General features: G+C 45.4%; 2 protein-coding genes across 2 annotated transcripts; both read left to right on the top strand.

Moving 5' to 3' along the window:
• Nucleotides 1–1,038: 1,038 nt before the first annotated feature.
• Nucleotides 1,039–2,267, top strand: LOC131287550 (phospholipase A1-like). The gene is made up of 3 exons (XM_058316607.1): nucleotides 1,039–1,096; nucleotides 1,160–1,975; nucleotides 2,047–2,267. The coding sequence occupies exons 1-3, from the start codon at nucleotides 1,039–1,041 to the stop codon at nucleotides 2,265–2,267; spliced, it is 1,095 nt and encodes a 364-aa protein (XP_058172590.1).
• A 1,939-nt stretch (nucleotides 2,268–4,206) lies between these two features.
• LOC131286000 (segment polarity protein dishevelled) lies at nucleotides 4,207–8,986 on the top strand. The gene is made up of 2 exons (XM_058314857.1): nucleotides 4,207–6,176; nucleotides 8,739–8,986. The coding sequence occupies exons 1-2, from the start codon at nucleotides 4,445–4,447 to the stop codon at nucleotides 8,984–8,986; spliced, it is 1,980 nt and encodes a 659-aa protein (XP_058170840.1). The 5' UTR covers nucleotides 4,207–4,444.
• Nucleotides 8,987–16,942: the final 7,956 nt, after the last annotated feature.

The raw sequence follows: 16,942 nt of genomic DNA, 5'->3' as shown, positions 1-16,942 counted from the left end.
TGCAGGCAAAATGTAAATGTAAGCCGGTGTTGTACCCAGTTTTTCGATGGAGACAAATAGCACGCGACCACGGCAGCATTCAGATCTAATCGGCATGCTGCTACGCCAAACATAAACAGTGCATAACAGTGCCGATACCGGATCAAATTAAACACCCGCACAAATCAATCAACAATCCGCCCGTGTCAACTTTGAAACGAAAACGAAAAAGTTGCTAAATTAAAACTGTGCCAGAAATGGTGCCCTTTCTCCCACTCCTACGGACCGTCGCGTGGTCGTGATTATGATGGCTAGACTCAATATCTCGTGTTCCTGTTTGGTCCCGGAGTAGGTTTGTTGTCAATTTTACCTCAAATTAAAGTGAGTCGCATTCTCCTCATCATGCGTTTGTAATTCCTCGGCGCCATTACTACCGAGTGGCCGAGTGAAAGACGGCGATCGAACGAAACAGGTTTCCCGCCGATGGCCATTAGCGGGCAAAAGAAGAAAAGTAAAAACTCCATCCCCCGAACACGGGGATGTGCAGTTCCAAGTGCAAAACCATCGTGTGGGTCTTTCAAACCGCTCTCCCTCTCCGCGGGGGACATTGGCTGGCGTTGTCCGTTGGCCCATTTCAACCGCGCAAGGGTTTATTTAGGTTGAAAGAAAAATCAAATCCGTGGTGAATCGACTGTAATGAGTTTCGCTGGACACCCTGTGCCAGCGGACGGGATAATTGCAACCCGGGATGGTCGGAAGCCATTCTGCTAACATCGTTGACCCATTCTTCAAAGCGCGGGTTTCGTAGAGTCGGATGTTTTTTTCTATAGTTTCAATTTTTTTCTTTTCTTTTCGAGAAATTGTTGATAATCGAACGCCGATCCCCTGGACTGAGCGATAACACGGAAACATGAGTCAAACGTCCATTTTTTACCACATTATGCCGTTATCGCTTAAGCGGATGAACGGGTTCCAGAACCAAATAGGTCCAATCATCATTAGTCTCAAATCCTCTTCTTTCGAGGGAACATCTCCTTTTGGGAAGTGATTGTTCTAAAGATGTTACCTAAATCGGGTTACTTTTTGATATGTATGCTGGTTGTTCTGCTCTTCGTGGGTAACTATTTCGTAATGCTGATCCTCCAGATAGTTGATCTCATGATGATCTCGTATTTTTCAGCCGGACTTTGGCAAGTCGATCGAAGGCCAATCTTCTACACAAAAGTTACGTTCAATTACACAGAAAAAATAGAAGATACTTCTGCTTGGTACTGCGATGATCTGTACTTCAGTGTTCTAAATCGCCACATTCGCACCCATGGCAGTGGTAGCCTCGACAATTCCAACCCAATGGCGTTGAATTCCTCCCTTCATGCAACGGACATAAGGTTTCATTTGTTCACGAGGAAAAATCCCAACGTTAGCCAGCCCCTGCTGCCCACCGTGGAATCGGTCAACGGAAGCTTCTTCAATCGCACCAATCCGACGCGTGTGATCGTGCACGGTTTTTGCAACTGCCAGCATTCGGACTTTTGCAAAAACGCCAAAGACGCGCTGCTGTACACGAACGATGTCAACATTATCACCATCGATTGGAGTGACACCGTGGGCCTGTTGGATTATGTGCTGCTGCGCTGGCGGCTGGATCAGGTGGCAGTATCGTTGGCCGGTTTTGTCGATTTCTTGCACAACACCACCGAACTGGATCTCGGTGAGCTGTATCTGATCGGGCACAGCCTGGGGGCACATTTGGCCGGGCTGAGCGGGAAAAAGTTAACGACCGGTCGGGCAGGAGCTATATTTGGCCTCGACCCGGCGGGACCTTTGTTTTCCAGCCGGGACACATCGTCCCGACTCGCCAACACGGATGCGGAGTATGTTGAGGTGATTCACACGAACGGGGGCACCCTCGGTATGTACGATCCCATCGGGACGGCCGATTTTTATCCCAATGGAGGGAAAAGCCAGCCCGGATGCTTACCATGGTTGTTTGGAAGTAAGTGCACCAAGACGATTATTGCACCCGGTTCGGCACTGAGCAGTTATACTATTATCCACTCGTTTCAGTGTCCTGCTCGCATGGACGCGCTTGGGAGTTGTATGCCGAGTCAGTCTACACGGCGGTTGGATTCAAAGCAGTGCCATGTGATAATATCGAGCAAATCGTGGAAAGTGTTTGCCGCGTAGATCTGCCAACGGTAGAAATGGGTGGAGAACCGGCGAATAAAACTAAAGCTGGTATCTTTGTGCTTTCGACCAATAGTCGCTTTCCTTATGCGAGGGGATAAGCTTAGGAGATCCTTACGATTTCTAAATTAAAAATACACTTACCATGAACACACGATGCAAGGTTTATTACTTAGAAAAAGTAAACTACTAAACACTAAGCACACAACAGAAACACACAAAGTTGTTGTTTACTATCATTTAAATAATGTGGAACGATTTGACAGAAAATCATAGCGCCATGTTGGAATTTATTACATTCAAATTCATTCGACTATAATAAAAAAAAAAAAACAAATCTTTATCGGTTAATCTACTTGTTCGCAATTTTACGGAATAAGCTACGGAAATGGTCAACTTTAGTTCATTTTTGTTTCAGTCAAAATCAAGATCAAGACACAAGAAATGCGATGGTGATCCAACCTTTAAGACATTTATACGTTTAAGGAATCTTGGTAAAAATTTCGAAACAAATGTCACCATGACGTTTTGCCACTGTCATTGAACAAAGTGTATGTATTTCCAGGTATGTACTATTTTTGTGTAAAATTTGTCTCAATCTTGTTACATTCATTAGGCATACTGTTTTTCACATAAATTTTCCTAGAAATTACAGCTCAATTCAGTTAAATCATATTGCCACGCTAGTAACGACAGCATCGCAAGTCCCATGGTGTTCTAGAAAATACCGACGGCACTGATATGTCAAGTAGTGAAAAGTCAAACCGTTCGTCATTACGCTACCTGGAATGGTTAGTACCTTGGAAACGCTGGAAATACGAAGAGCTTTGTTCGCACGGATATTTTCACATCGAAAAAGGCACGGAAAACACACCGTGCCGTGCTGTGATGGTGTTTTGCAAACAGTTCTTCTAGTGTGTAGCATAAATTACCGTTCGCGAAAACAGAAAACCAAGCTCTAGTGAGCCGCTACACGCACGCACCATTCATCCGCCACCTCTCAGCCAGCTCGCCCGACGTGTTTGCTTACGCCATGATGGTTTCCAGAAACGGCCGGGGGCAACACAGACGTCGTCGATAATACGGTGGAAGAGGCTGTCTGCTTCGAGACGGTATGTGACACGGTGAAGAAAAGTGATGACCGGGGCAACGGAAAAGCGTCTGGATGGCATTAGTTTTGCCACAGCATACATCCTCCAGCCGTCGTTCGTGTTGTTGACCTCCGGGGTCGTGTGTGAGTGAGACAAACTGGGAAAAGTTAGAGAAACGAGGGGGAAGAAAAACGCAGAAAAACAAGGCGCAGTCTGTTGTGTGGCACTAAGTGATCGAAATCATCCATCTCCGATGAGCACGATGAGGGTTAACCAGATTCGCTGTGTGGCCAAATGATACCTCCCTGCCCCCGTGTGTTGCGAAATACTGCAAAAGTGCAACTTCCTGTCAGTGACATCGGCCGATCGTTGTAAACGCCCAATCGCGGGTGGGGGCGGTGGGGGAAATGGATCGTCATCATTGCACTGCACAGATGTGCATTAAAATGCATCGGAAACGGGATCGTTCGACCTTCCGCACCCCACAGTGCCGCTTGTTTTTCCTTTTGCTCCGCGTGCCCTAAGGTTATCGCTTCGTTGAACGCACTTGTGCGTGTACAATAACACACACAAACATACACACACGCATTCGGTGCATCTTCCCCTTCCCCAAAAGGCAACAGTCATCAATGCACTGCTTGCAATCCGTTAGCTTCCGCGATGGAACTGGATCACTTCCTTCCATCATGACGATTAGCATCGATACCGGTTTGTTGGACCCCCGGGTCACAATCTGTGTCGCCTAATCGTCCCTTAATGTACAGGTTTCTGTTTGCCTAAACGCTGTTAAACGTAGCAAACCGGTAGATCCGGTCACTCGCTGCCTGCTGGGATGTTCGATTTTGTGCTCAGAATTTTCATTCCAGGCCTCTTACCTCTTTTTGGATGATATTTTATTACTGTAAACTAATCTTATGTATCTTTTCCCATTGTAGGCTTAACAGTAGCGGTGGGCATGTGTGGTGCGGAAAATAAAAAGTAAAATATCGGTCTAAAACCAAGTGAAACACATCGATGGCCATACCAAATAAGACGGAAGTTCCTTTGAGTGGAGCGCGGCCCCTTGTGAATCAGTGTTTGTGTGCATGCACTCCAAGAGGAGAGTGATTAAAACCGTAAAGACAGCTTACAGTGACGGCCTAGTGAAGAAGTGAGCGGGAGACGTTTTGTTCAGAAACATTTCGGATATGGATGATAAAAATTCGACCGGCAGCGGTGGTGGGGGAGGAGGCAGTAGTACCGGAGGTGGAAGCGGCGGAGGTGGTGGTGGTGGTGGCGAGACGAAGGTAATCTACCACATCGATGACGAGACGACGCCGTACCTGGTGAAGATACCGCTTCCGGCCCCCCAGGTGACGCTGAAAGACTTCAAGCTGGTGCTGAACAAGCAAAACATCAACTACAAGTACTTCTTCAAGTCGATGGATGCGGACTTTGGCGTGGTGAAGGAGGAAATCGCAGACGATGCGACGATACTTCCCTGCTTCAATGGGAAAGTCGTCTCCTGGCTGGTGACGGCCGACGGTTCCAATCAGTCCGATTGCTCCGAGCTGCAACCGACGGAGATGATCGATGGGCGGCCCACGTTGGCGCAGCTGCGCAGCATGAACAAACCGTCGGCGACGGCCACACTGAGCAACATGATGAACCACCACCTGCCGATGAACCCGCTCACCTACCAGTCGGCCTCGGTCGTCTCGAGCGATCTCGACTCGACCAGCCTGTTCGAGACGGAGAGTGAGATCACGCTCGATCGCGACATGACCGAGTGTAGCAGCGTGCAGCGGCTGCAGGTGCGCAAGAAGCCGCAGCGGCGCAAGAAGCGGGCACCGTCGATGTCGCGCACCTCCTCCTACAGCTCCATCACCGACTCGACCATGTCGCTCAACATCATCACGGTGCAGATCAACATGGACACGGTCAACTTCCTGGGCATTTCGATCGTGGGCCAATCGAATCGGGGCGGCGATGGAGGCATCTACGTCGGTAGCATCATGAAGGGCGGTGCGGTGGCGCTCGATGGGCGCATTGAGCCGGGCGATATGATCCTGCAGGTGAACGATGTCAACTTTGAGAACATGACCAACGATGAGGCGGTGCGGGTGTTGCGTGAGGTCGTACAGAAGCCGGGCCCGATCAAGCTCGTGGTGGCCAAGTGTTGGGATCCGAACCCGAAGGGATACTTTACGATTCCACGCACCGAACCGGTCCGGCCGATCGATCCGGGGGCGTGGGTCGCCCATACGGCGGCCCTGCGCTCACAGGACACCATCAACACCGAGCTGCCGGAGTCGGTGATGGAGCGGCTGCACGCCGACATGGACATGAAGGACATTGTGCGCGCGATGACGAAACCGGACAGTGGGCTCGAGATTCGCGACCGCATGTGGCTGAAGATTACCATCCCGAACGCGTTCATCGGTGCGGACGTGGTGAACTGGATACTGGAGCACGTGGACGGCATCGGCGATCGGCGAGAGGCCCGCAAGTACGTCTCGCTGATGCTACGACGCGGCTACATCAAGCACACGGTCAACAAGCTGACGTTCTCGGAGCAGTGTTACTACGTCGTCGGCAGTGGCATCATACGGCAGGACCTCTCGGCCATGTCGCTCGAGGACACGGAGAGCATGCTGAGCGACATCGCGCCGCTCCCGAACCCGCCCATCTACATGACGTACTCGGGCAACTACAACCCATCGCACGGCTACCAGCCGATCCAGTACGGGTGCACCGGCGGCGAGCGCCATCCGTCGTCGGGCTCGAGCAGCTCGGACATTCTCACCAGCAAGGACACGTCGGCATCGCAGAGTGACCTCGCGGCCGTCATACAGCAGACCAACCAGATGACGATCGCGAACGCGGCGTCGAACAAATCGTCCGGATCCTCGAACCGCGGTAATGAGCAAGACATTTCAGGTACTTCATTTTTGCGTCCACCCATTCCCACCACGCTCACCATTCACAATGCACACGGCTCCTCCTGTCCCTCTTCTTCTGGCTCTCCGGTGCGGTAGGCCTTCGATCGATCGATCGGTCGATCGCGTGTGGAGGGACACACTTTCACTGTTTCCTGGAGAAGGTTTTCGTTCTTTCCGTTCTTTCGGGAAAGCTATTTCTTTTTTCTGGCAACCGGCACATCTTTCTCTTCAGCTTTCGATTTTTCGTATGTAGACGACAGTGGTGTACTGTTTTTATATTTTCAAATGTTTCTTTATCCTTTATTTTAACCGCTTTATTTTTCCCCCTCTCCTTTGGTTGGTTCGTCATCCGTTGGCCACTCAGCTGCAGCAACGCTTCGTTTTGGAGAAGGAAACGGCACTGGAGGTAGCAATACTGTTTGTTATACATTTTTCTAACACCGCGGATTTTAATGCATTGCGATTGTTTGGTATCTTTGGTACTTTCCAACTGCTAAAGGCGATTTAAGCCGGTTTTACTAAACTAAGTTTGTTTGATCATATTTAAAATAATGTTGAAAGTATTTGATGTAAAATTGACCATGAGAACCTAAGGACTTTTAATTTTAGTGAACTACAATTTTGCCATTTCGCGTGAACTTCACTGGCCATTTTGCGTTCCATCTCCCTGTCTGACTTTTCTATTCATGCTCTTCTAATATTTGTGGAGTGTGTTTCACTGCAAACGTTATGCTGGGCTTTAATTTTTCAGAATTTTATCCCATCTCCTTTCTTTGGCGCTTTTGAAGCGCTTCTCTGCTTGTAAACAGAAATACGATATCTTTTTTATTCAACTAAATTACTAATGTTGACGACATATTTCTTTTCTTTGGTAATATAACTTACAGACAATTTTTTGCAACAATGTCATTCTTGTAAATCTTCAATTCACGCGAACAGATATCAATTAATCAAGTCTCGATCGAACAACATGGAAAAATAGATGATTTTCCAATGATCAGTTTTTTCGACCCGAAAAGAATGTACAATTGAAAGAATTGTTCATAATTGTTTCACATGATTGAACCTTTTTCAATAGGGCATAAAAATATGTGTCATCAAACGCGTAGTTATTTGACTTATTCAAAATACAATATACAAAATTAAAACACCCCTTCAGTCCATTTTTATTAACATTCATCCTTGTAGAATGTGTGATACCTCTATGTAGTAAATTATTAGATAGTTCTCAATATTTCTGCTGTTCTACTTTGCTGTCAGGAAAAGTATCCTTCTCATGCGGCCATTAAAGAAATGAGTAAAAAACTACCGGCTGTTTCAAAGGGAAAAGAAAATATCGGAAAATCTGCCTCCAACAAACAAAGCAACTTTGCTTCCTTCGTTGTTTGTGAGAGTTTGTTCTACTTTTCCTCCATGCAGAACAGACTGTAGTGTTTTCCCTTCATTTCTTTAATTTGTCATGGTTTTACTTTTCCAAAAAAGATAATACAAAAACTGGCTTCCCTTTCCAAATAATTGCATGTAGTTTTTTTGTGGTTTCTTTTTGCCAACTGCCCCGGGTCTTCGATAATCTAGCCCTTCCTTACTCGCCCGTTTCTTTTCCCTCCCTCGGGTATTAATCATTAACATTCATTGTTTGCTTCCTGTTCGGTATCATTAACATTCATTCGCGAGATCACTTTCGGTTTCACTTGTTTGCTTCTGCCATGCATCGTTGTTGCATTCCTCCTAATCAAACCCCCATCCCGTATCCCTCCCGCCGAGGGTTTCAGTATAGTCACCCCCGAATGGGCCCACCCTCTGCGGGAAGGGAAAAGGAATGCACATACATATCTTACACCAAACCTCTTTCATCGCGCACTAGTCAACATTGCAGCCGCATTACACGAATTTTCTTTGTTAATTTTTTACTTTCAGTTTTGAGCTATTTATGATTTGCTTTCATTTCGATTCTTTTCCAAATGATTTAACCTTCGAAACGAAACAAAAAACAAACACACAAACAACCTCTTCCACCCACGGAGGGTGGAGGATCAACACCAACCGTTTGCGGAACACGTGCGAATAATCCTTGCGCCATCACACCCCCAAACACACACCCACCCACACACATATAAACCAACAATCACCACGAACCACACACACGTTCGAACAACGAACGATACCACCAACTCCTTCCCACCGAAACACACATCAACCAACAACAACCACAAGTCCTTGTCCTCTTAAACTCACCTCTGGAAACGAACGAATGTTTCGAAATTTAATTTAAATCAAAAGCGCAAATGCATCATCCTGGTGCATTTTTACTTGTTTAATCTTCGGTTCTGTGCTATCACCACCCCTCACACATTCTGTTTTGACAAAAAAAAAAAAAGCCAAATCAAACATGCTCAAAAACAACTCCAACCTGAAACAACCTCGTTTTCTCGTCCACATCCATATCGTTCCGCGTTTGTGGTGGTGGTACTTTTTTCCATTTCCACCTGTGACCCGCCCGCCCGCCTGTCCTGCGACCGGGGATGATTGTTGTCCGGCCGTTGGGCGTCCGTCCGTCCAGACTTTAAAACAACGAGGATCGGCGGTGGTGTTGGCGGTGGTGGTGGTGGTGGCGTCGGAGGCACCAAGATGATCAGCACCAACGACGACGAGGGGTACGAGGACAGCATCTACTTCCAGCATCAGCCGATGCAACCCACCTTGCCGCACCAGCAGCAACTTCAGCAACAGCAGCACCAAACGTTTGGACGCAACGCTGGTGGTGGTGGTGGCCGGAAGGAACCGGGACACATCTACAACAATCAGTAAGCAGCTGGGAGCCAAAGGCAATGAGAAACACGTCCGAGAGGGTGTTGCTGAACTTCGGGCGGAATAGGAAGAACGGGAGGAAAGTCCCCGGGGCCAAAGCGCCCGATGGCGGGGGAGGCCCACCAGGACTAGGGTTGTCTGTTTTTGGGTGTGAAGTAAAAGCCAAAAAAAAAAACGAGAACGAAAAACAAAATCACCGAGTAACGCTAAATGGAAATCGGATGCGGTGTGTTGTGTTTGGAAAAAAAATAGCTCCAATGAAAGATGAACGTAAAAAAATGGGCAATGTGCAGAAGGAAGGAAAGCAGACAGAGAGAGAGGGAGTACCCTCCAACGGGAGACGACATTCGTCCAAAGTGGAGGGGGGCGAAGGGGACGACATGATGTAGATTTAAAACAACAGAAAACAAAAAATCATGAAAATGATAAACTGATGAAGGTGGACGGCACGACGTAACATAACTATTCAAACTATTGGAAAAGCAGGGAAATGTCGGCATAAGTTAGCGAAAAAGCCAGGCAATGCGTGTGTGTGTGTGTATGGCAGGAAGGCAAACAAATGAAATGTTGAAAAATGTAGCAAACATTTTGGTGTCCTTCCTACTACGAGTGGAGAGAATGTGAGGAGGCGCAAACACATCACTGTATTATTGTTCGTGAAACGCAGGGATTGGCGACAGTGGAAGAGCATTTATGTAGAGAAGAGGAACCGGTGAAAAAGGACACCACCCGTTTGGTTTGTCCTGTGTTTCATGACACACATTCGGTTTTATCCACCTCCCTACACAACCTTCTAGTGCCGACTCTATTATTTTAGGCAGCTTTCTTTAGGGTTTTTATTTTATGTTAACTGTCCTCATTTGCGTGTCACAGTGCAGCTAGAAATGGTGTCCCGTCTGCGATATATTCGTTCGCTTGTTGTTTCCGGCGTCCGGAAGGAACGGTTGAGATTTTTTTTTTTATCTTATACATATTCGATGCCAAAACCGAGCGGCATCTTTTTAATAGCAACAATCTATATTACTTTCGCTTCCGAAACCATTGTAAATGTGTTTATTATTATTATTGATTACGATTAATATTATTATTATTGCTATGCGTAACTTTTATTTTAGAAAACAAAATATATATACATATTTTACAAAACAAGAAAACGTTAGAGTATTTATACTGGAACTGATGCTAAGCTATGCGATAAAACAAAAATGGATGAGAAGCTGATCCGGAACAAATGAACAAAAACGAAAAGGAAAACATAAAACGTAAAAACGTAAGGAAAGATAAGTAGTGCGTGAATGCAATGAAGCGGAAACAAAACAAACTATAAGTTTAAGCAAATTATACGAACAGCGGGCAGAGCTGGACTAAAAACTAAAGCAACTAAAACTGAAAGCAGTTTAAAATTAAATTGAACACAATATACAATCTAATCGGAAGGCGTTTGGGCGGTGGGAAAAGAAGATGGGAATTAAACAAAAAGTAGTACTCCTCAAGAATTTCGTTCGTTATTTAGCATTGTGAAATGTAATCCGGGCTCATCCATGAAACAAATTTGCGTTAGTTCCGTGTTGAATCTTTCGTACTTCATCAACTTGCAAACATTCGACGTTCATTTTCGTGCATATAAAGAATAGTCAGGCGGATTGATTTTAGTCGAAATTGTTCTGTTCAAATTCGACCCAGTGTGGCCAAAATGTTTACACATATATTTCCTCGCAAACATTGTGTGCCCCATTGGGTGGGTACAGTGTAGGGGCGTTCGAGCACTTTTGGCTACGGAAGATTCGGCCAATTGAAATCCGCTTCCAATCGTGTGAATCAAACCGGCAGGCAAATCACTAGGAACCGATCAAATACGAATTTATATAAAGGAAAGGCAAGTAAGGGATTTAAAGAAATTGATAAAAGTGACCATAGGCAGCAGCACGCCGAACGTACATTGTGTGTGGAATATTAGATGTGTGGACACGGTTGAGCGAGCCCGTTCTCGCGGAGGAGGTCCTAATTCAATGGGAACGAACTAGGTATGCCGGAAGATGCAGGAAGAATAATATAAAATAATAAAACAAATGAAGTAATTGAACTTGTAAAACAAAACATTGTATTTGAGAATGATTGAATTTTACGTTTTTATACGCAAAAATATCACATGATATTTTAAATATAAACAGAAAAAAGAGTTGTGCTAGATGGAAACAAATAAATAAACTCAACGAAGATAATCCGCCGATTCAAAAAGCTAACGAAACTTTCCTCTTGACTGTTGACGGCACACCTTCTCCAACGCTACAACTTTTTAAATCCAAAGTTGCACATTTACAAGGTGAATGATAGTTTTTCATATTGGTAGCAATATTTAGAACTTTTCTTCGAGAGTTTATCTTATGAATATAAGTCTACATTGACTTAAACTGTTTCACGATATAAACGACCTAAATTTACCGTTGGTAATCAAATTTACCCTCAATTTAACGAATCCAAAATGGTGGACTGTCAAAATTGCGGCTAGTTTACCTGCTCCTTGTACCTCCTTGATCCACCAAACACCGAACGTCGACAGTAGTGGTGGTAATTTTCGATTCAAATCCAGATTAAGATGTGGATTTACGATTCCGAGTCCCAACCCGTCGTATTATGCGTACACTCCCAGTTTGTCGATCATTTGTATAATTTGTTTAATTCATTGCATGATCCTTTACCATTTAAATTCAATCTATGCCAAAACGAATCAAATCTGACTCGAATCCGTCATACGAGATCCAATTGTTTAGAATCCGTCAGGGGATCGGATCTACAACTTCTCCGAATCCCGATTCTGCCAACACTAGTTAACTTGGCTGTAAACAACTCAGATGTGAAGAAACCTGCGTCGTGAAGGACGAAGCACACAATTTTTGCGTCCGTTTTTTCCGAAATTGTGCAACGTTAGTGGACCGCACGGTGAATTCGGCCGGTCGGAAACGGCCCCGGAAGTGTCCGGCGATCGTACGGTGCTGAAGTGCATCGGTTTCGTGCGCCCGGAGGTGCAATTTAAGTGAAAAACAAATTTTTCCTGTGCTCCTGACGACCGCATCCATCATCCACTTTGTTCGTGGAAAATCTTTTCTCTCAGCGCACCGTGTCGGGCGTGTGTGTCAATTGTGTTCAGTTCTCTCGTCTCTCGGCGCTGCTCGCGGTGTGTACGCTCCCGTTTTTTCGGTTTCGGGGGAGATATTCTGTGGTTCCGTCGTTGTTTTCTCCTGCAAAATCAAATCCGCGTTCCCTACGTCACGTAGGCTTCCTCCGCCGTGTGTTCCAACCCCATGCACGGGGAAGCGCAAACGTGCCGAGCATCTCGACGGCCGATGCGAGCGCACGCAGTAGAACCGAGGAATGAAATAAACATCTCGCACTGACGCGAAGTGACGTGCGGTCGCGGTAACGGTGGTGGTCGCGAAAAGATTTCGACCGACTGCTTGCTGGCGACACCGACGTCGAACGGCGAGGAAGAGGAACGCATCAAAATGTCCCGATTAACGGCAAAAAAGTGCCCGCAACCGCCGACTGTCGCAGACGAAAGGTAACTCCCTTCAAACCGGTGCATCTATCAACACGGGGTCGAGTGACGAAAAGGTAACGAAAACGGTTCATGTGCCGTTCGTCGGTGTGTACGGTGGAAGCTGCAAGGAAAGAAAGAAAATGTTCCCTTAGGAAGGGCTTAACCCCTCGCTGGTGGGGCCATCCGCGTTGGAGCTTGCTTCCCTTGCACCCTGGTGCGCCGCGAGTGTGTGGAAAAGCAAACGGGAAAAAGTGTCATTCCAACCGATTGTGCGTGTGTGTATCAGTGTCAGTGTAGTGTAGTGTTGTCCAACGGAAAGAATAGAAGAAAATTCTGTAAAACAAAAAAAAAATCCCACCCATCCACTCGGCAGCGAAACCAAAAAGAAGTGAACGCGAGGCGATAATAACACTCAAATCTCTGATCCGCAGAGGGTGTGCGGGGTGCGACGTGAAAGTTTGGTGGACGGTTTTTCGGTGTCGGTTTTTGTGTTTGGTTTTCTCGAGTGGTTCTAGTTTGCGCGCTTCCCGCGTGTGGTCTTCCGTGGTCTTGCGTCCCGAGCCCAACGTCTCCCCCGCGGCGCACGTGGGGGACGGCCGCGACGGCCAACGGGGCCATGGCGCCGTATCATGGAATGTAATCTGTTGGTCCCGCGGCTTAAACGAATCACACGCTTAGCGCCGAACGCGTTGAAAACGGATTAAATTTACTTAGCCACCAGCAAATTGCTGGCCAGTGTCGGCAAGACTCACAGGAGGTAAGCTAAAATAGAAGAAAAAAGCGTTGTTCTGAAAAGATTTAGTTGTCGTTGCCGCTGTTGCGGACGCTGTCCTTTTCCGCAATCGGTAGTGAGGCATGATGGGGAGCAATGGGAAACTATAGAAACGAAAATAGCAATCGTTGTGCCACTTCCTTTCGAAGTGCTAGAAAGTATAAACGTTTAAGTGATTAGTTTGGATTGAATTCTTTTCATAAGGCACCACGATCAGCGGGCAGATGAGATTATAAACTTATTGACCATATTCAGAATTTCCACTCAGCTCGAAAAATCGTACAAATTGCTGTGAGAATCTGTTTGAAACCAATCGAAGCTCTCGAGAACAAATATAATCGTGGTAAATAGCTAACAATTTGGAGGAAATGTTACACAAATGCACAATAGAACAACTTCTTCTTCTTTTTGGCGTAACGACCTCTTGGTCTTGCCTGCCCATTAAGGGCTTACGAGACTTGTTTCCCTGTTGTACGTGGATAGTCAGTCCTCTCGTACAGGGGAGGGTCTGGTCTCGGTTGGGATTCGAACCCACGCCGTCGTGGTGGTGAGCACCTAAATTGTGTATAAACATATCTTTCATTTCCAAACTCGAAGTAAAATTCCAAATGTACTTTTTTTTTAAAAACTATTATAAACATGAAACTGCAGATGTTTCTTGGTACCATACTTGTGCCATGTATTGATACAACAAGGAATCACAAGTATTTATACAATTTTTCTAAATAGAAACTCGTTTTTAATTGATCAAACGGCAAAAACAATGATACCACATGTTCTGACTCTAACCGAACTATAACCATTATTATGCATGCTTATTTATAATTTATTACCATTCGAAAAAATTTGCAACACACAACGACTTGAATGTCAAACACTGTGGGTTAAAATTCAATATTAAACGTAGGGCATACCGTAGGTTTTATTTTGTCATAAAAAACATACACACAAAAAGCGTCAAAGCGATTCAAGGCAACAAGAAGAAAATTATACCAAATCATTGAGTTGTCAAAAAATCTAAAAGTAAATAGGAATGATCTTCTGATTTGATCTAATTTTCATCACAGATTCTGAATGGCTCACATGTAACAGGTAGTAAATGTCTAGCCTTGATTGTTCAATGATTTTATAGTTCCAGAATCAAAAACCACATGCAATGCCAACTTTTTTTAGCAGAGATTCAGAAGGCAGTAGGCCCTAGGGAAATGTAGGGGGACCATTAGTGTTCAAATATTGTACAACAACATTATTCGGGTTTCAAAATACTATGGTAAATGGTTAGCCTGTTCATATTGAACACTACGTACATACTACGTACATTATTCTACGACACTACGTTCATTATTCTTCTAAATTATTGTTTGTCTTAGATTTATGTTACACAAATGTTGCCTCAAAGAGTACCGTCGCTTACAAACACATACGCTGCGATTAGTTTCTAAAGCCGCTCACATGTTTATGGTGCAACTTGTAAACTGCGAAATAAAACTTCATTTCTCTTGGTAAAACGTTTCAAATATGTATATTTAAAAATAAAATACAAAACCTAGTTGACAAAATCTTTTGGTATTTGGAATACGATATGGTATAATTAGAAGTCAATTTCACAATTCCTTGCTTATCCCCCGGTGACAGCTCGGTGGGATTTAATTTATAAAATTAAACCAAATATTGAAAACACGTTCATTCGTGCAAATGTTACAAAGCCACAATAAAAGTACAGTATGCAAAACATATATAGACAAATAATGTTACATCCATTGATTGGATCGTGTGCTAGGTGTGTCAAATTAGGTCTGCGGCTATAGCAACTAGCCGCAGTGTATTAAGCAATAGGAATTCCTTTGATGTTACAATATCAATCGTATCACTTTAACTCTTTAAACTAATATTTAAAAAAAAACCAGACATAATTTTAAAATTTAATGATATTAATCCACCTTATTCAAAATGTCATTTTATTTTAATGTATAGTGCTTACGCCGACATGGTATTGAATTTTATTCCATTTTGCATTTTAAAATGTTTCAATCGAGGCAACACATAGCCGCACCGGAGGAAATAGAGCTTTGATAGCCCTGTTTATGATCTCCGTCGAGAGAGCATGTTGTTTCCCCTTCGCATCTGCAAATGCTGGCGGTGCAAAACAATACAATAAATATTCTATTTGTGTGCGCATAAAAGTGAATCGGTTTTTGAAACTGAAATACTTCACTGCGAACGGACATTTTATGCTCGCAAAAGGTGGATTAATATCGTTTCGTTGGCGTTCGTCTTGCCGCAATCCTTCGTACCGAACCGTGCCCCTCCGTTTTGTCCCACATTTGACCAAACAACAACGGGCAGCGGCATCGGAACAACAGGGTAAGCCATCGCTTTGTAGCGAGCAGCTTCGACCGAACGGGGGTTTCACTTGCTCGATCGAAACCCGCTCGAGGAATCGAAGGACGAATTGAATGACCTGTACGATGGGGGGGCTGGCAAACAAAAAATCATCTCCCAACATGCATGCATCCTTCCGAGTGGCGTGTGGAGTATGCTCCCTCCAGTCCCCGGGAGTGGGTTGGTAACAAAAAAGGGACGCCGCCTCCCCCGAGGAGGCAACGTTTAAAATTGAATAGAACTCCTAGAGAAGTAAAGGGTGCTACTGTGGTGTGGAGTGTGAAACTAGCGCGAGACAAAGGGGCCGGGGGTGGGTGGGTGAGGGGGTGGTGCTGGCTGGGCTGGAAGCAATGCATTTATGTTGCAACCGAGCAGTGGGATATTTATTTCATTCGTTTTTCATCCTATCTACTTTTTGCGAGCGTCTCGCGTATTCATGTTTTTCCTTCCATTTCCACCACTCTGTTCCTCTGCATGCACACTCGATGCACATGCATCTCCAACTGCATCCACTCCCGGGGGCACTTGGTTCGCGTCGGAGAAGGTTTTCCTGTTGTTACTGGTTCTTCCCTCCGCCCCCCGCCCCCTAAGTTTTCCCTCCCAACGTCCCCATCGATGATGACTGCCAGCCGCGCGGCTCCATTACCTTGATATGTGCCGAGAATTCATTCACACCATCACCCCACTTTCCTCCACACCCCTCTCCTAGATGGCACCCCACCTGCGGACGATCCCTTTTTTCGCGCAATCTCTCTTCCTCCCTGCCTTTATGACAGGTCACATACAGGTGTTGAAATGGTGCCGCATCGCGAATACTAGCCTTAAACTAACTGCCATCGGTTCATTTATCTGTCTTTTTTATCTCACTCACTTGCTGTGTGGTTTAGTGAGTGTGTGTGTCTTTGCTTGCGTTTCTTCGGTGGTGCAAAAAAAAAAAACGAAAACTAAAATGCAATACGCTCGGCCGGCAGCACTATAACTTTGCGGGAGTTCTTTCGGTTCTTCGCTACCGCTACTGCGCTCCGTACGTAGACGATGATGATGCTGATGTCGATGATGATAATAATGCTGCCGACGGCGACCGTTGTGCAGCTGCAGGGCTAGTGGCTACTCCTGTTGCATACTGCATCCGGTCGGATGGGAGACGCAGATGCATTTCGTCGGGAAGCGTTTAGCCGTTTCGTGGGAAGTTGATCTAAACACTATGCGGAGTCGATTATATTGATTGAAATGATTCAGACCGAAACATATATGAGGAATGCTT

This window comes from Anopheles ziemanni, chromosome 3 (genome assembly GCF_943734765.1).
Source record: "Anopheles ziemanni chromosome 3, idAnoZiCoDA_A2_x.2, whole genome shotgun sequence".
Taxonomy (NCBI): domain Eukaryota; kingdom Metazoa; phylum Arthropoda; class Insecta; order Diptera; family Culicidae; genus Anopheles; species Anopheles ziemanni.
This window is presented reverse-complemented; position numbering and strand designations above follow the sequence as displayed.